This window comes from Cibotium barometz, chromosome 16 (genome assembly GCF_041138505.1).
Source record: "Cibotium barometz isolate CiBa-2024 chromosome 16, ASM4113850v1, whole genome shotgun sequence".
NCBI lineage: Eukaryota > Viridiplantae > Streptophyta > Polypodiopsida > Cyatheales > Cibotiaceae > Cibotium > Cibotium barometz.
The window spans coordinates 795,692-816,645 of NC_141061.1; the positions used below are offsets into that span (position 1 = coordinate 795,692).

The 20,954-nt window shown below is 41.1% G+C and overlaps 1 protein-coding gene across 1 annotated transcript in view; it reads right to left on the reverse strand.

Annotated features, from left to right (window-relative positions):
* Positions 1-15,220: 15,220 nt before the first annotated feature.
* Positions 15,221-20,954, reverse strand: part of LOC147630246 (uncharacterized) — a 63,266-nt gene continuing 57,532 nt past the window's right edge. Inside the window, exon 2 of the mRNA XM_086809960.1 lies at positions 15,221-16,387. Coding sequence (XP_086666086.1) covers positions 15,455-16,387 — 933 coding nt within the window. The 3' untranslated portion in view covers positions 15,221-15,454. The remainder of the gene's footprint in view (positions 16,388-20,954) is intronic.

A 20,954-nucleotide genomic window follows, 5' to 3' on the forward strand; every position in this document is an offset into this window, starting at 1 on the left:
GTAATGTAGAAGTCAAAGAGGTGGTGGTGGGGGTGGTGGTGGTGGTATGAATAGTGGTGGTGGTGGCAGGGTTGTCGGTTCTTCTTCTGGTTTATTTTTTGGTTCTTCTTCTTGTTCTTCTCCTTGTGATGATTCAAAGCTGGATCTAGCAAACTGGAGTTCCCAAGCTTTGAGCGACGCCCAAGTGGCAATGTTCTCAGGTGCAAACATGAAGGATTGATTTGAACACAAAGGAAATTTATTTGTACACAAAAAGGAAATCATGCACCAAGTGAAACAGGCAGCACGACGCATCATGGTCGCTAAAGTGTTGGTGGGAGACCACTATCTGATCAACCTACTAAGTTTCTTTAGTTATGTGTGTAGCAATACACCATTCTAATACGAAACATGCATAGGAAGATGTAGAAACAGTGTATCGATTTACAAGCAATAACAGAGTGAAAACGGTTATACAAGATTGAACGGATTGCACATGCAACACAGAAGACTTAAAAGACAGATTCACAAAAATAATAGACAAGAACAATATACATAGATGATATAGAACGATCCCCCTTGATTAACAAAACACCCCAGCTCAAAGAAAAGCACAACGTGTACAGAGTTCTGATTACATCTTTATATTACTTAATGCTCAGTTATAGAGTAGTACAAAGATACCCTCGTGCTCTGAGCATGGTTGATTTACAAAAATAATGACCTAAATAATTGGCTGGGGGGACTATAGTGTTAAGTGCACCGGCTCTGACGTTCCGACGGCATTCCAGCTCGGGTTGTCCAGCCCACGGTCCAAGAAGAGTGTGAGAGAGAATGACTAGCTAAAAGGGAAGAGAGATGAATCTCTCTACAAGTACAAAGGAGAAAGTACAAATGAGAAGCAACTCTAAATAATGAATGTGGCTACTTATATACTAGCTAACCCTAAGGCGTTTGTTCACACTTGGATAGCCATGGGAAAAAACCTAACGGGACAAAAGTGCCCATGACATCAGTACATGACCTCTCACTATAGTACTACCATAAATATCCAACAAAACGAGCCTTTTTTTGGTTACCCATAGCAATATTCCAAAGATCATGGATCACTAGTAGTGATTTTATATTTATCTCCCAAATGGAGTAATTTATAATAGTGAGTCTATCACCACCCTTCAAGGTCGAGCTAATTTATAGTAGTGAGTCTATCACCACCCTCCAAGGTCAAGCTTAATGAGCTAAATAAGCTATAAATTAAGCTTAAAGGATAATCTTAGCACTTCATTATAAATTTTTTCCCCGCAAGAAGATTGCAACATGCACACAAGCAGATTCTTAAAAATAATAATCTTATGTGCTCACAACCTTTCTACTTGCTAAGTAGAGACTTGCTCCAAGAAATCAAGCTCCCAATTAAGGTTCTAAAACTCCTCCAAGTGGAATGCTCCACCTCACTAATCACTCAAGTAATAATAGCCTACTAGAATAATCTAGGATGGGTCTTCTAGAACCTATGCTCTACCACGTGAAGATTTCAATCAAAGTGTGAGCTCACTAAAATATTCAATAATGTACAAAAGTGACTTACATAAAGTGCCGCTATGTGAGTAAGCAAAGAAAATGGGTAAAGTTTAAATAGAAAGAAAAATTTGAGGAGGAAAATAAAAAACAAAATGCAACAATTAAAAGAACTATGTGTTATGGTGGAAAAACAAACAAAGAGAAATTCGATTGTCTACTTGGTACAGAAATGCCATGTTTTATTCTCAATTCTACCAAAAGAAAAAACTCATACTATTCACTTATATGACTAACCAGTTACAAGCCTGTTATCAAGGTTAACTATAAAAAATCTAAAGGACATAATTGAGCCAAAATTATATCCACCTATACTATAATTTATTGTATATTTTACTAAGGTGACATCTCTTGATTACATTATGAGGTGGCACCTTTGATTGTGCTACCTTTTTTTTAAAAAAAGTTTGGCATTAGAGAGAAGAGCGGGCTTAGTACCCATGGGACCCCCTTATCCCACAAATCAAGGGCAAGGCATCAATCGGGGTAGCCAGCAGGGTTCGAACCCACAACCTGGGTTTTGACAACGAAACACCTTAGCAACTAAGCTACCGCCCGATGATAATTGTGCTACCTTTCTTATTATGGTCATAACTTGAGTTTTATGACTCTAAATTTGGTGATGAAGGGGTCTAAATATATGTACGTAATTTGAATTTTCCATTAGTATGATAACGATTGGGTTTTGACAACGAAACACCTTAGCAACTAAGCTACCGCCCGATGATAATTGTGCTACCTTTCTTATTATGGTCATAACTTGAGTTTTATGACTCTAAATTTGGTGATGAAGGGGTCTAAATATATGTACGTAATTTGAATTTTCCATTAGTATGATAACGATTGGGCAAGTACAACTCATGATATTATAATTCAGGTGAACGTGAGCTTTTGTAAAACTACGGCAGTATGCAATGCTTGTGGAAACGTCGATCATGCTAATCGAAGTCAAATTTTCATATCTTAATTAGATAAGACTCATTTTTACCCACCATTATTGGAGATCATTTTTCAGAGATAGTGGTCACCAAAGGATGTGAGTTGAGTTTTTATCGCGCATCATATAAGAAATGTGCCATCGACACATAGAAATGGCCATCAGGAGGTTTGTAATCCTTCTCATATTTTATTTCAATGAATAATCACAAAAGTATTTATTAAAAAACAAGTTAACAGGGTATAGCACTTGTAAGCAATAATGTTAATCATTTGCTAGAGAGAAAAATATATATATCTATATATATCTATATATACATAGAGAGAAAAATATATATATATATATATACATAGAGAGAGAGAGAGAGAGAGAGAGAGAGAGAGAGAGAGAGAGGATGTCCATTTCACGAGCAACCGCAAACAAGAAAAGCCAAGAACTACGCAAGTGCAAAAAGATAGAGGTCACAAAAGTGACATTAAAGGAACAATTCACACCCCCAAAGGAAATCTTAGTATTAAAAGAAAATAGCAATATCAAATCCAATTTCTTGTCTCAAATGCCATCAACTCTATATTCTTGCAACCACCAACAATATTTTTTACAAAATTCTGCATGAAAGAAAGACATTGTACAGATAGACAACTGAACAGCTTGGAATCCAAATCTTCACAACATCTATAAACGAAGATGCAAAATTACAAAAGAAAATTCACACAACTATTCATTTTCCTTGAATCACTAATTTGGATGCAGCCAAAGTATATATTTGTGAACTAATGCTTTGCAAATGCCAAAATTTGAACTACCATGTAGTTCAAATGTTTGAATGAAACCTGTGGCCTGACAACAATGGAACAAATCCACCTTTGTCAATGCTTGTTGGTACATAAAATCATGAATTGCAACATCTAAGTTGAGGACCTGAAGGAAAACAAAGTATAAATCTTTGCAAGGGACGGAGGTTAAGGGACATAGGTTGCTCGCTTTGCCTCTCAAAGAAGCTGCAAGTCTTCGCAAGAGCACCTCGAGAACTTAGAAGGCTATGATAGAATATGTTACACCCTTTGCCCTGGATCCCTCACTATGCTGACATAAAAAACATGTGACGCATTGCAAATAACAATCATTTCTTTAACAACCTCAGCCCCTAGCGCTTGTCCCTTCTCCAACTTGTCTGAAAATTCTTATGTGAGCTTCGTCCTCCAACGAAAAACTTTGTCATTCCTATATCTTGTATGTACAATAGTAGGCATTGACGAGGATGGTGTGCACCCATGCGATGCACCAACCACATTCTCGAGATTGACGACCTCATCAAAAGAAAACCGTTCAAAATTAGCTCTACAATCTCATCCTCACTCAAGTGCGTACCTACTAATGATCAGCCAAACACCTAGAGTAGACCCTGGTGGGTCCAATCACATGGACCATGTCAACATTCCATGCATGACTAATGCTTGTTACAGAACCATATGTAGCCTTCCCTAACACCACTTGGATAAGACTGCCTACCCCAAAAGCAAGGAGCTAGCACTCCAACATCACCAGACTGTCTTGCCGGATTTATGAGAGCACTACAACATGCACCTATCTCTTCGACATTCCCAAAACATGTGACAAGGCTATGTGTATCAGTTCTTCATATAGCCTAAAAGATATGATTCAAGTCGGATTCAACAATAATTCCTTCTTGTGATTCTCTCCTTGATGTCGTTGCATCATTTACCTTTTGCTAATTTACTATCACTGTCACATATTCAGGCCTATAGCTATCGTTTTCCAAGACCACACCAAGGTTGGACATGGCCAGTCAAACATTTCCTATCTCCCGAAAACTATTTTGCATCTATGGGCTTTCTAGACCGGCCTCCTCCATTGTTGAATGAGTCAAGTCAACCAATATCCTGCTTGATGTGGTGGCCCCTTTGTTGACAAGAAATCAATATCGTATGGCTTTCAAGTCCACACTAGCTCCAAAATGTTTACCCCAGCAAGGTAAGCATTATAGTTTGCACTGTGTAGTACTGCCATGGACAAGTCTACACCATTGCCTAGAACAGAGTAATCTGTTTCTTGTATCCCTTTCCAGCTCGCATGGTAGAGTGCTTTGTTTCTACTAGATTTGTATTAGTAACAAATGGATTGTCATTGTCCTATTTCAAGAACCAAGCACCCCAATGTGATGTGCGCACATCCCACCATGCAAGCCATGTCTCAAGGCATGGTATCTCATCTAAAATAGCATATCCCTTTCTCCACCATTGCTATAATTTTTTTATATAATGTTTAGCTAACATATCAATTGGTGCATCTTCCCACCACTGTCTACATAATAACACCTTGTTCTCTTCATGATATGGAGCTTGTATACATTTCTTTGTGTGCTAAATCATACTCTATTCCCAATGAAAAGCACAAGACTATTCAATTTTTAGGCATTGGCTTCCCTTTATTATAGAACTTCCAGACTGCAAGCCAATTAGCACTAGCCTCATCCGCCATGAAACTACGGAACCCTTGTAGCCCCCATGACCATATTGCATAACTACAAAATTAAGCATCATCCAAACTACATCTGTGAGTCGGCCAACCAGGCATTCTATGCACATGATCAAAGTGGACTCACATTCTCTCCAACTCTCCTTTCGGCCTCATCTTTTTCACAAAATCTAACCCATTGCCAGGTCCCAAAATAGGCATCTTAAACACAGGAGGTTGATGCTCGACCTCTAGTTGCCCAGGGAAAAGTATACTATAAACAAATGGGTATTTAAATTTATTCTTTAGATCTAAAATTGCCTCTAGATCTTTTGCACTATATTGTAGACATCTCTTTTCCTCCTCCATACATCTCTGGATTCTTCTTCTATCAGAGAAGGGCGTGAAAAACTTTAGAATATATCCAACATCTCCAAAGTTAGAGTCATAGTTCTCTAATTATTTAAGTAGCATGTCCATCACCATCTCCTGGGCCACCACTGACACCTCAGTCTCTTTCAGTGTTGCAAAGGGTGTAGCTCTAGCATGAGACATTACATTATCCTCCACCATTCTTTTGACCTCCCTAGATGTTCCCTCTCTCCAACACGATGATCATGGCTCCCCAAAATGGCACATCTAGTAATGGAGTCGTGGTCTCATGGAATGCAATAATATATAACTGTTGAGCATGGAGTCACACACTCTGGTGTTTGTTTGCAATGAATGCAATAATACATAACTGCTGGGCATGGAGTCACACACTCAGGTGTTTTTTTTTGCAATGCGTGCACAAAAGGGTTCCCATTTTAAAACCAATTACTCCTACAAGTGGTTGATTCCTTAGTTTTCCAATCCATTGCTTCTCATTAACCAAGGATACATGAACAAAGTAAGGGAATTCAAGATTATAACATCTTAAATGTCCACCACATCTACTGAGATGTACTATTCCTCGAAATCAATCTAAGAAGCAAGTTACATAGTCTACCCATACATAGCCATCATTCTTGTGATCCATTCCCACCATTGTGGATTCTCCTTTACAAGAGGAGGAAGTTTGAAAGCAACATAATCATCATACATTACAGGTAACTCGGCAACCTTTATTGTGTGTTGAGTGTTTGCTCGAGATGTGTGCAAACTACTGTTCAAGGGAAGGCTTTTAATAATGTCAACGACACTACACAACTTGCTCTTGTTATCTTCAATCTTGTTTCTCACAACAAACAAACATGCACTGCACTCTTCCTCAAAGAAAACCTTGTAGAATGTGTTCATGTGAGAATCCAGTATGAAACCATATACCCCACTAGAGAGAATCTACACTTCAACCTTCACTCCCTCGCACCCTAATGTTAGTGGACAAAAGACAAGCCAAAGTGAAGAATATCTTCCCTTCCACGCCAAAGTGAAGAATATCTTGCTTGGCAACCTCATAGTATCTTGAATCATGTATGACTACCATTTTTGTCCCCTTCACTGGCCCAAAGATGGATATTCATTTTGCCTAGCAAATAGAGGAAGAGTGGCACCCACACTGAAATGGAAAGAACACAATGCTTAAAAACAAGCTGGAGAATCATAGAGTATTCCAATGTGTAATCCAAAAATCTAAAATTATTTGATTTTAGTAATTTCAAAATAAATTAGTAACGCATTGAATGTAGACAGTTTTCATCATTATGCCACACATGAAATTCTAGTTAATGAATGGAAGGGGAATACTGTCATCTAACGACCATATCTTTTACTGCCTATGATATATGACAATTTGAAAACTACCATAATAAATAATATCTCTTAATCCATGATGAGTTGCGATATTCTTTTCCTCATATCAAAGTTGTAGTCATTTTCATCTAGTTTATCAATAAAACACACTAAAAAGAATAATTTTAAAGGACGTTCTTTAAATTATTTACAATACACAAAAGCGTCCTTTAAATCATCACAGTATACTAAATTCTTAGGTACTTCAAATAATTACTATGAATAAAGGGCACTCCTCAAAGAAATCAAATATTTCTAAGCAATCAGGGCATCTTAAAAAATATCCAGATCACCACCAAATCTAGAATATTTAAACATATTAGATTTTGAAGAACAGCCAAAAAAGAATTAATTTTTTTCTCTGAGCATATGTTTTAATAGATTAAAGAAATACTTGTATATATTTTGTCTCAATGAAATGTATGGAAACCTAACATTCACTCATCTTCTAAAAATATTATCACTCTTCTTCTCCACCTCTTCTTCCTCACACACTCTTCACCTCTTCTTCTTCACCCACTCCTTCTCAAAGAGAGATCAAAGTGTCACCGTCGTCAACCCTCTTCTTGGGTAGCACTCCCGTCTCATCAACTCTCCTTCCCAGATCTACGACATGGTTCCATCGAAAAAGCCCAAGTATGCTCTGCAACTTCCTATCCTTGACCCAGGCTTGTGCAATGCCTCCTCACCATAGCCAAAGCCAAGAAGAAGAAGATAAAGGTAGTAATAGACCCCACTTTGGCACATGCAAAAATCCCCCTTTTCTCTTACTTATTCAAACAACCCCCTCCTCTCTTTGCACATCCTGTTTTTTTCATATTTTGCATAATTAGCTCACTGTTTTTCTTAATTTTTGTGTGTGTGTGTGGGGGGCGGGTGGTGTTTATGAGAGAGTGTGTGTAATTTTTTCTATGAGAGAATGTGTGTGTGTGTATGTCTATGTCTATGTCTATGTATGTGTATGTCTATGTCTATGTCTATGTGCGTTTGACGGTTGAATTCTTTCACACATTTTGGCCGGAATTGAAACTTCCATTGCTATGCATGATTAATCAATGCTGGAGTGACAACATGTTGCCTCATTCTTGGAAGGAAGTCTTGTTGAAATTGCTCCCAAAAAAGCAACTCTATGAGAATTTAGGTGACTGGAAGCCCATCTCTCTTATGCCAGTTGTTTATAAACTGTGCATTAAGGGCTACCTTCACTCGAGATTGCACCCGGCACAATACGGCTTTGTTCCCATGTGGAAAATTATGGACAACGTAGCAAACGCCTACATGGGTATTGAGTATGCAAAGTACACCAACCAGGATGTCCTGATCATGCAAGTAGATATTGCTAAGGCATTTGACACTGTCCACTGGGACTTCATAGCCGGGGTGATGGATCGGATGGGTTTTGGACCCAAAATGCGAAATGTGATTTATTGGCTATACCATGGGAGTACTGCTCAACGCATTTTTGGTCGGGAACTTCTGCCACACTTAGACTTTGGGTAAATCAGTACGTCAGGGGTGCCCACTTAGTGCGCTGCTTTATGCTGTTGCCTCACACCCCTTGCTATTATATATTGACAACCTTACCCAGCATAGTAGCTTCTTGCATGGTATTGCGATGCCGGATGGTTCTCACTTTGTGGCGCAGGCCTATGCTTGATGACTCCTTCTTCTTCCCTAGAAATACCCTAGCAGATTTGCAACGGATTATGGATGCCCTTTTGCTTTATGGGCTGGCAGCTGGGTTGTATGTCAATTTTCGAAAGTGGAAGTTGTTATCAATCCGCCACTATCTTTGGCATTCTAATCTTTGGCCAGGTTAGATTGTTCCACAACACGGTCAGTTGGTTAGGCATTTGGGATATCCGATTGGCTGGGATGTTTCTTTGAAAGATGAGATGGTATGGGTGCTGACTCGATTGGAATGCAAAATTGATTACTGGAAGCTATCCACTTGGCCTTTGCATGTTCGCTTGTGCGAATTGTCCAGTCGATCATCATGGCGTACATTCAGTTTCACCTTCCTTTGTTACCGTGGACTAGTAAGGAGATTGATGCATTTATGTCTCGTGCCATTGCATGTCTCTGGCGTACACAATCGGATCGCGAAGGGCTTCATCTCCTCAAACGTGCTTATGTGTGCTCGCCAAAAATGCATGGGGGCCTGAACATTCTCGACATTCACGATCACATGTTGGCACGTAAGGCCACGTTGCTTATTGACTTTTTGTCCGTCAAACGTAGCCCTGGACAAAGATGTTGGCTGCACACATGAAAGTAGATGCTTTTGGTCACTAGGTTTTGGATCACTCAGATTTCATTTTTGGTCATCTTACTGGGCACATACCAAGTTTCCCTTATGCCACTTCTTTGATTACAGCTTGGCAGCAGCAGATCTTATGTTTCATCCACACTGGTCATGCAAACCTCCACATACAGGGAACTCACTCCGATCTCAGAGCATTCATTGGAGTCAAGCCTTTCCTCGGCCTTTAGCACGCTGGATAACCCAAGAAAGGGTTATCATCTATCAACTTTGGGAATACGTATGGTACAAGATGTGGTTGATGAGTATGGTACGGTTCTTTCTTTCCTGAGGGCCACCAAGCAATGGCATATGGGCATAGCGTGCCATAGCTGAACTTCTAGATCCATTTCATGCATCATTCCCATTCCATCTCCTCACTGCTTCCAAGGCCTACCGTTTGCTTATTCCTCAGCCTTGGATAGTGGAACATGGGAATAGGCTATGGCACTTGGATAAGCCTTTGCCCTGGTGGAAATTGACTTTAAAAAAGGTGTGGAAGTCAAAGTTGCCACTTAAGCAACGAGTATTTTTTTGGCGATGCATTACAGGCATGCTACCAGTTGGTACTTTACTGGCTCAAAGGCATATTGCTCCAACTTTATGTCAGTGTTTTCGCCTTATGCCCAAGACCGTACCTCACTTATTGTGGAGTTGATTGCATTCTCATGATCTTCTTCATCACTTGATAGCACTGCTACAGTATAGATTCCCTCGACAGCGCTTTGGGTAACTTTTTTAGATTTTTGGTAGATTATCCCTGGCCTTACCGGGGTATGATGATTTCTTCGCATGGGTGCGATTTTGGGCTCTTTGGACCATCTATTCTACCAGAAATTATCTGCACTTTTCTAGTGATGTTGTTCATCCCTTCCCCTATTTTTGTGCTGCTCTACTCCGGTCTCTTCAAGATTGCTATGATCTTGGCGAGCTTTCTCTCCGACAGTTTGAAGAACATTCCCAGTTTTTTTACTTCGTTCCCTTAGCTCCACCCGCTTCGGGTGACTATGACTGTACAGTTTACTATTATATATAAACAGTGTTTTCACCCCAAAAAAAGTATGTCTATGTGCGTGTGTGTGTGTGTGCGCGCGCGCGCGCACGCGTGTGTGTGTGTGTGTTTAGTCTGTGGATTTTTCTCAAGAAAAAAATCAGAGTAGCCCTCGTTATAGATCCAACACAAGATCTCACGGACTCAAAGGAATTCTATGGAAACCTCCTACACTCACACAAACCTCAACCTTCAACTTGGTGCAGCTTCCTCCTTGTAGGTCCAACACACAAGATCTCACCGACTCAAAGGAAGTCTATGGAAGCTTCTTGTACTCACACAAACCTCAACCTCCAACTTAGCGCAGCTTTCTCCTTTTAGAACCAACACACAAGAGCTCATATGGAAACTAAGAAACTCACAAGTACCATGTAACTAGAGATTCCAAGAAAGCACACCACAATAAGAACATGAAGCATCCACAAGAGGGAAAATAGGGTAGAAAAGTCACAAAGTTAAAAGTGGCATGCAAAGTCCCTTGAGTGTGGAGAAACCAACTTTTATATATACATAAGTTAAGTTATGGTTGTTTCACACTTGTCCATAGCCTATAACCCACTTATTCCTTAGTCTATTTTATTCTTCTAACTCCTAAACCAAAATGTTGGCCTAGGCACATCCTTGGGCATAGCATAGTGCCGCCATCATGAGAATCTAATATTACAAATATTAGTTTATTAAAGCTCAAAGCCAAAAATGCTTCCCATCATGCCATTGGGTTCTGGCCTTTAGGCATTGAGAACCTGTCTTTGGTTAATATAGGCTTGCAATCCACCTTAAACCAATGTGTTTGATCTCGTTATTATCGCCTTTTATAAAGTATACACGTTTTAGAAACCCATTCTTTAATTAGGCAATGCTTAATCCTTTTGCCAAAGACTGTCCTCTTGCATACATGAGCAAGTCTCATGGTTGCTTCTTACATCAATGGCACCATTGGCTTGTTGACTTTTGACTAACATTCATTAGGGGTCTCAACTTTGACTATAAATTGGGGCTCTCTTAAAGCTTTGGGTTGCCTTGTTGGACTTTTGACTTGCATTTAACTCAACATAGGGGATTTATTAGGGGATTCGTTTATAAATCAGGGCTCTTCAAAACAAGCCATAAAGCTTGTCCATATCTCTGATGGAAGGGAAAAGTTGAGATTGGTTAAAGGCTGGATGATTTACATGGCAATGTAAGCTTCCCATCAGCGACGTATATCCTTGGTGGTATGTTTACTATTTGGCATATTTGTCAGAAGAAAGAAATAAATGCATATTTTCCCGTTACTGCATGATTTTCAGTAAAGCATCCTACTGGTTGATATTGTATTGTTAATCCATGTCAATTAACTTGCTGGTTGAGGATTACACCCTTTTAGACTTTGAGATTATATGGTCTCTAATCAAATATGGTTAGAAAAGCGATTTGCTTGGTCTCGATGGCTCAACTAAAGTGATTTGCTTCCACTCTACTTTGTTGGGTGTGGTGTTGGTGGTGGTTGGGGAGATGGGGTGTGTGTGTGTGTGTGTTTTTGTGTTTTGTACCTTTCTTCATGTTCCAGGGTCGTTGGAGGATGGTTCTCAGCCACAAAATCAACTCCCTTTTTAGAAAGGAACAGCTCGCCCATCACTCGAGCATTCTGCTGAAAATCTGATTCAACAGCACCCAAATTCCATGGAGGAGAATAATTTGCAAGTCAATATCACTTCAGCTCCATTGAACCATGCCGTGAGGAGATGATGGACTTGGGTATGCATGTTGGACTTACCTCTAGGACTCAAGCTCTTACAAAGAAACTTCACTTATGGATGCTGCACCAGGTGTAGAACTGCTCTGGAGGATGGGAGACATGCCTTCTGGGAATGTCCCGCTATCAGAGGGTATGGGGTAGAATTGGAAAATGGGTATCTAACAATCTAGGGGTTCAAGGATTTTGGGGAGATTGCGTTCTTGCAACATTGACTAATGGTGAGAGAGAGCAATAAATTTAGTATTTAATATCACAAGATTCTATTGTTTGTGGGAGCTCTGGATTTCCAGGAATAATATAGTCTTTCAAAAAGAGGTGAACATTGGGGTAGATGCCCTAGAGCTAATGTATAAAAGTATTCATACGTGTTTGTCAATAAATTATGTTAATAAACTAAATGATGCTAATATATTTCAATTAATCCAATCCCTGCAAGCTAGGATTAGATGATCTGCTCCACAGACTAGCAGACTCTTGTACATACTAGGTTTCCTAACTATTGACATTATGCAAGGATATTCAGGATATGATGTGAGAGCAAAGCTGCCTAAGTTTGGGCCAAAGACAAGAAGATGGTACCTAAAGGAGAAGCAACCTATCTACACCTTTGTGGCTTTTTCGAACCCTCTGGGAACAAGACGAGTTGTGAAGATCTGGGTAGGTGGGCAAGTTTTGGAGAAGCAGTCTCCCAATGGATGTACTTCTGAAGCCATGATAATCGCCTGTATGCAGTTAGGTTATCATAACTCTTGGATCAGTCTTGGGAGGATGATAGCTGGGATTTTATCTGCAAGCTACTTAATTGCAATTTGGAAGACTTTAGTATGGATAAGGACCCCTCTAGCTGATGAGTTTGATGTATCTAAGAGAAGTGAACTTTTTGTAAAGGTCTGCCTTTGTTAATATTATATATACTTACTATTCCCAAAAAAAAAGGAGATGATGGACTTGGGTCAACCATTCCCCCATTGTGGGCTCCCCCTTTTCCAATGGGAGAATGGATTATGGGAAGATTCACGGAAAGGGAATTTGTTTAGGGCTTTTCTTTGGTGTCTCTTATAGGTGTTTGTGGATTTTGGGTTTGGAGGGTTTGTTGAGGATAGCTTGCTTGGAGAGCTATGCCTTGGGTTTCTTACAGAGGTCTTTTCTAGTACTCTGGGTCTTGGGATGAGTATTCTTACTTCAGGTTCTACACTCTAGTTTTTTTAAGAGAGATGGTAAAGAGTCATTGCTTTACACGTAGTTGCTAGAGTCTTGGGAAAGTGTGTTTCTCCTTTGTTGCTTTTGCCTTGATTGCCCTTTTGTCCAATAAGGCATTCCTTTGGGGTTATTGTCTACCTGTTTGCCTAGGATTTTACATGATGTAGAGATGCTTGGGGCCGTGTTAAGGCAAGGTATGGAAAAGCTGGAAATTTCATTGTTACAATTCAATGTGTCTGGGCTTTAAGTAAGGCCTTCCACGGATTTTCATTGCATTTCTGACACAAAATGCTGATTGTGATGCCTTCATGTTTTAATGTTGAACAAAGAGAACAAAGTTGTTTGCAAGGCAAGCCAGAAAAAAAACTCCTATAATCTAAGATTAAGAAGCATTGCTAAGAGCTAAATAGCATGTGTATGTATGTGTAGAGTATAATATTAAAATTCAAGAACACGGGTGCAGATGTCATTTCAAGTCAAAAACATATTGCACGGTGATGTCTTCCTTTGGTTCAAGAACCTGTTGTCGTGAAGTTGCACAAGAGTTTACAGCAACAACATGGCAAGTTAGCAACTGACCCATCATAAGTAGAAGTGCTCTTCAAAATCCAGCCACAATAATGCAAGAATGTATAGTCAACCATCTTTAGTAGAGGTGATAGTCTTCAAAATCCAATAATGTATGTTATAATCCATGTTGATTTGCTACTAAATTTTCCTAGCGCAAGTCTTCAACACTCACATTTCCATCATGTGTCCAACTTTGCCCAACATTGGCTTTTTGTTGCTTTTGGTTCCCACAGCATGCTCATTCTCATATGCATTTTGCCTCCTGATAATGATTATCCCTTCACATATGTGTGCCTAGACCAACCCTGTGCAAAGTTTTATCCTTGCAAGACACTCCATGAGCATGTGCCCTTATCATCAATGCACACATCTCATGGCATGTCAACTACAATCGAACATGCATCCTTTGACCATGAAAAATAGATTTGTGCTGAGCAGACTAGAATGTTGGGGAGATCTTTTCCAGCAGTTGCCTTAGATTCTCAACGAAAACTAATGGTGGTGCATGAGGAGATTGACTGTTAGCACTTATCGACAGGTGGAACATGAGGACATTGATTTTCATCACCTTCTCAACCACCCAATTGGAACGTTTTACAGGTGCTCATGAGGCTCAATATTCTTCACACAGCTTCAAAGCCCTTGGAACTTGTTATATACTTTTTGCACATGCACTGACCCTTGGTGTGGGCCTTCTCAGCCAGCACAATAGGTATGGATAGGCAATACTGCCACCAAAGCCCCTGTCCATGCATAATGTGCAGCAGTTTATGTTACACCCTAATCAAGATACTCAAAGTCGATTACCCACACTGCATAACTCAAAAATAAAAAGGTGTGCACACTGAGTCGCATAATTGTTATTGTTGCCCTGTGTCTTCTACAAGACCCCTTAATTGAACTTGGATAGCATATCCATGATAAAACAAAAGCTTACTTGCCAATGAGGTGATAGCCCAAGTGGTGAAGGAGGACCAGGAGGTCTTGGGTTCAAAACCCCACAAAGTGCTTCCTCAGTGGCATCACCTATGGGCGGATAAAAAGTGCCTACAGACAGTGAAAGACGGCATCACAAGGATCTTGGGCCAACACAGAACCAAAAACAAATGCCTACCTCTCTTCTAGTCTCACATGGATGGCATAAAAACAAAGTAACTTTAGGTTAAAAGGCTCACTACAGGTGGATACAAAACATTCCCAGCCCATTGGATGGGACTTGGAGAAGACTGCATGTCCATTTCCTGGCGGTCAGACTTAAGCTTAAGCCTCACTACAGCTGGATACAGAACATTCCCAGCCCACTGGATGGGACTTGAAAAAGATTGCATGTCCATGATGAAGTCGTGCCTGACTGAGCAACCCTGTTCTGTAAGCCGCCTAGAAAGTTTAATATGTGTAGCTTGAGAATTTATACACATTTAAGGCCCTGTTCTGTAAGCCGCCTATGAAAGTTTAATATGTCCTTTGAGTTGTAAGAGAATATTGTACACCTGAAGAGAAAGCATCTAGAGATTCATGCATATCCTGCATATTCCTCACCCTAAAACTTGCTGTTGCCCTCCCCCAAAGGCAAGAAAAAAAGAAAAAGCCCACCACCCCAATAGAAACCATAAGGAAAAGTTAAATTCCAAGCTTTGTAGAGAAAAGATCAACAATCACATTTTACATGGCCAATACAGTTGCAACTCACAAGGCAGCTAGAACATGTACGGTGTTGTGGGGGCCACCTTGAGCTCCACCCCAATCTAAACCATTGGTTCTGGTTAGTACTTCATCACTCTAGAGTACATGAGTGTTTTTCATTTCACTGATTTCCCTACCAGCAAAGGGAGAGGGATCTCTCCAGCTTCAGCTACATGCAATTACAAAAGAGCTTTTTCGGATTAATAGACAGGTGACCTTGGTTGCATGTTGGGGAGCTTTAGGAAGAATGCACAGCACAAAGTCGGGTTTATGTAGGGTTAGGTTAAGCTCATCTTCCCCAAGCGTAAGCCCTGTGGAATCTAGTAATACATGCCAGAGGTTTCGCTGTGCCTCTGAAACCCAGTGTAAAGAGTTTCTAGTGCCTCCTATAACTGCTGGGTAAGCAAACAAGCCCTTTGGTGTGTGCTTGCTCTTCCTTCGGAAATGCTGAGACAATTGTGACCCTGCGATTCTTAGGTCCAACCAGCTTGGTTGGGCCTGAATAACCTTTGCTTCCTTGTATGTCGCGAATTCTTTTATGCATTCCACTTCTTCCTCTAAAACACTCATGTACAAGGTGTACCTGAGGAAAGGGTAACTTTGCCCAACTAGCTTCATAGCTTCCTTGACTTCAGATGCAAAGACAACAATGTAGTCATCTTCATTGACACCACATTGCTTCAAAACCCGGTTCCTAGCATGCATCTCTGGGACTGACACCGAGGTGTCAGGAGAACATGCTCTCTTCTTTAGCATCTCTTGCAAGAGTGAGTTTTCCTCTAGCTGGGTTTTCCTTAAATCTGTCGGAACGCGCCCAAAAGAGGGTGAAATTTCTCTATTTCCAGATCCGAATCTTGGCGACCTTCTATCTGAATTTTCTCCATCCTCTTTTTGAATTGTAAAACCTGGCGGTAGGTTGTCTTTCTCAACTGCTCCAATTAACCCACCATAGTATTCTGGATACCTTGCTTGCACATACTGCTCAACATATCTCATCTCCGTGGGTGTGATGGGACCTGACCATCTCAAGTCTAGGTTTTCATGGATGGAGGACATAGCCTCGGCAATGATATGCGGTGGGATTAAGAACGTATGGGCCTGCCAGAATATCCAAGCACGGTTAGTAACTAGCAAGGGGTTCAGCCATAATGAAAGAAAACACACCTGTGACAATGCTTGCAAGCACGCATGCATGCACCTAAATAAGAAGGTACCTGAGATACTCAACCAGCTCACCGATGTTCCTTTTTATCTGTTATTGAGAAGCTCCATGAAGTTACTTTTTACCGGGTCATTGATAAATGAATCTGATAATTTGAAGCAGCCTTGCCAAGTATCATAGGCCAGAGTTGATATTGCACCCTATGTGAATGAGTTTAATGGTGCCTTTCACGAGTATCAGTTCTGTAACATGTATCATCCCCAGCATAGATGCATGTGGCGTACTAATTGTTCGGATTCGGAATCTCGTATGTGCATATCCATCTGTGTGTGTGTACCCATCATGTATGTGTACCCCTGTTTGTGTACCCACTTGGGTCTGTGTGTGAACAGCCCCTAAAAGGGCTAGGGCTAAGTGTGTTAGTGTGTGTGAACCCACCCTTGGGTGAGGATAAGATAAGTGTGCCATGTGTCTAGTATGTGTGTGCGCTTCTCTTCAGTCAAAAGATAAGGCTTACAACCTACAAAAGCATGTACTTGGCTTATCTTATCCACTGTTGGGTGTGGATAAGATAAGTGTGCCATGTGTCACTTGTCTAGTATGTGTGCACGCTTCCCTTGAGTCAAAAGATAAGGCTTACAACCTACAAGAGCATGTCCTTAGTGTAAGCTTCTACACAATCAATCAATGTTAGCTTCTCTTGCTCTCCCTCGTGTTTATCACACTACCCATGATCGAGATATTTCATATTCCATAGCTTCACAGCCTCTCTCGTGTTTATCACATCTCTCGGTGTCAAAGGACATGGGGCCGGATAACACCAGATATGGTCATTGAAGGGAGAGAGTTAGGGTTTCATGTGGGAGACACACACAGAGAAGAAGGGAGAGAGAGAGAGAGAGAGAGAGAGACATATGTGGGGATAAGTCAACTCACTGTATGAGTGTGTGACTCCCCTATCACACATGTATATTTGCACTAGTACACATAGTGCACTTAGTACATTAAAAGTACTAAGTGTACTATGTACTATAAAACTTATGGGCTTGTACACACTACAAGGGTGGGCATAATGCCTTTACCCCAACAACCTCCCACTTAAAGGCAAAATGCCCTTAAATGAAGGAAAAGAAAAAACAGCATGTACATGATAATATACAAGGCCATATCAAGGCTGAAACTGGCCTCATCCAATGCCCATCAAGTGTCTGCAATGAGCAAATCGCTCTAGAGGCAAACTCTTTGTCAACAGATCAGCCGGGTTGTCATCCGTATAAATCTTGACAAGCTGAATTTGCTTGTTCTCTATCACCTCTCTGATGAAGTGATACTTCACATCCACATGCTTCGTCTTTGCATGAAAGACAGGGTTCTTTGCCAACTGGATGGCACTCTGACTGTCACAATGCAACAATGGAATATCCCCTGTATAACCCAAATCAACCACTAACCGAGATAGCCATAATGCCTCCTTGCAAGCCTCTGTGGCTGCAATATACTCGGCCTCTGTAGTAGATAAGGCAGTGCACTTCTGCATCCTGGATATCCATGACACAACACCTCCTGTGAATGTAAACACATAACCGGTAGTAGACTTCCGGTTATCTGGATGACCGGCATAATCCGAATCCGTGCAACCATGCACTAATGCATCCTGTTTGCCAAAGCATATGCACATATCCTGTGTGCCCTTCAGGTATCTCATGACACCTTTCACTGCTTCCCAATGCTTCTTGCCAGGGTTGGCCATGTATCTAGAAACCACTCCCACTACAAATGCAATGTTCGGCCTGGTAGCAACCATGGCATACATGAGACTGCCACAAGCTGAAGCATACGGAATCTTGGCCATATCAGCCCTGCCACTATCTAACTGTGGGCTGTCCATAGCACTGAGTTTCACATATGGAGGCAAAGGAGTACTAGTCTTCTTCCCCCCATCCATATTGAACCTCTACAAAACTTTGCCAATGTATTCCTTCTGAGACAAATACAACACATGCTGATTTCTGTCCCGAAGTATCCGCATACCCAAAATGTGATTTGCATCACCCAAATCCTTCATATCAAAGGTCTGATGCAGCCTCTTCTTCAAGGCATCCATCTCTTTACGAGATTTCCCGGCAATCAACATATCATCAACATACAAGATGAGGATCAATAGACTACCATCCAAAGCTTTCTTGGTGTATAAGCAGTGATCTATGTCACTTCTGAAATCCTGGGATTTCATGAATGTATCAAATTTATGATACCATTCCCTTGGTGCCTGTTTGAGCCCATAAAGACTCCTTTTTAGCTTGCATACAAGCTTCTCCTTTCCATTTACTGCATAACCCTCTGGCTGTTGCATATATATCTCCTCATGGAGATTACCGTGAAGAAAAGCAGTCTTCACATCCATCTGAATCAAATCCAGATCATCATGAGCAACCAAAGCTAATACAACTCTAAGTGTGGTCATTTTGACCACTGGAGAGAAGATCTCATCAAAGTCCACACCATATTCCTGCTTGAAGCCCTTAGCCACTAACCTGGCTTTGCATCAGGTGCAACTTTGAGCCTGTAAACCCACTTGCATAGCAAAACCTTCTTGCCTGTAGGCAAATGCACCAACTTCAATGTTCCATTTTTGTGCAGAGAATCCATCTCTGACTTCATAGCACGCTCCCAAAGAGCCTTGTCTGCCCTCTGTAAAGCCTCCTTATAACATGAGGGCTCCCCACAATCAGTGAGCATCAAGTAGTCAACCCCTGGAACAAACTTGTCAGGGGGTCTGGAGGGTCTTGTGGACCTCCGTACCCAATGACCATCATTTGCAGGTTGGCTCCTGTTGCCTTGCAGGCTCCTTATACATGCATGTTTCATCAAAAATGACATCATTGCTGCGTATAATCTTTCTATTCACTGGATCCCAAAGTCTATACCCCATTTCACCTCTGTCACCATATCCTAGGAATATGCATTTGTGAGACTTAGGATCAAGTTTGGTGCGTATTTCCCTGCGTATGTGCACGTACGCAACGCAACCAAACACTCTCAAGTGCTTGTATGACGGAGGCTTCCCTGTCCATACTTCCTCTGGCACTTTCCCACCAAGCCTCGTGTTAGGTGACCTGTTTATAAGATGAACGGCTGTCATAACACATTCAGCCCAAAAACCATGAGGTAACGCAGCATGTGACAACATAGAACGGACCTTCTCCTGAATGGTCCTGTTCATCCTCTCTGCTGTCCCGTTTTGTGGAGGATCATAAGGAGTAGAGAGCTCTCTCTTGATGCCTTTAGCATCACAAAAGTCCTAAAATTGTTTGGACATATACTCTCCACCATTGTCGGAACACAAAGCCTTCAGTGTTTTGCCTGTTTGATTCTCAACATGAGCAACAAACTTTACAAACACTGAGAATGTATCACTCTTCAAACGAAGAGGATAAACCCACACCTTGCGTGTGGCATCATCAATAAAAGACACAAAATATTTTGCCCCTCTCAAAGAAAGCTGAGGCATCTCACATACATCTGTATGCACAAGCTCTAACTGAGCATCTTTCTGTCCAAGAGCTTTCTTGTGGGGGCACTGGAGTTGCCTGCCATATATACAATGCTCACAAAACTGAAAACTTGAGAACTTTAGAGAAGGCAAGTAACCAAAACGAGACAATTGCTCCATTCCTTTGACACTCATGTGTCCCAACCGGCTATGCCACATAGAGATTTCCGGCAGCTCGGTTGCATTTACATTAACATGGTGACAAACACAAGCATGCATGAAGTAAAGAGTGTCCACCTTAGAGCCTCTGGCAACAACCAGTGAGCCCTTACTAATCTTCCACTTTCCACGACCAAATGTGGTAACATAATCAGCATCATCAAGCTGTCCAGTAGAAAGCAGGTTCTTTTTTATCTCAGGCACATGCCTAACATCATGGAGCATAAGCTGTGAGCCATCTGAAAACACAAGCCTCACATCACCTCTGCCAAGAATCTGGCATGCATGGTTGTCACCCAAATAAACTACTCCTTCATTGCCAGCAGTATACCTGACAAACAAGTCTCTGCAACCTGTGACATGAAAGGAGGCACCTGAATCAATGATCCATGAGTGCATACCATGACCATCTCCTGCAAGAAGTGAATGGGCATCAAGTGAAGACGTGAATAGGACTTCATCCTCACTGTCACCTGCATGTGACACATTGACTTCTTCAATCTTGACTCCACTTTTGCCCTTTGACTTTGCATCTTTGGCTTCATCTTTGTCTTTGTCTTTTCCTTTGCTCTTTTCCTTTTGATCATTCTTCCATTTGTAGCATTGCTTTTTGAAATGTCCCTTCTTGCCACAATAATGGCATTCCAAGTCCTTTTTGGAGCGGGACTTGCTTCTTCCCCGTTCTTGGCTTTTACCCCTTTGCTGGGATCTCCCACGTGCATTCATTGCATTGGACTTTCCAACAGAGTTGTTCTTCCTGTTCATCTCCTCTTGAAGGAGAGCACCCTCCA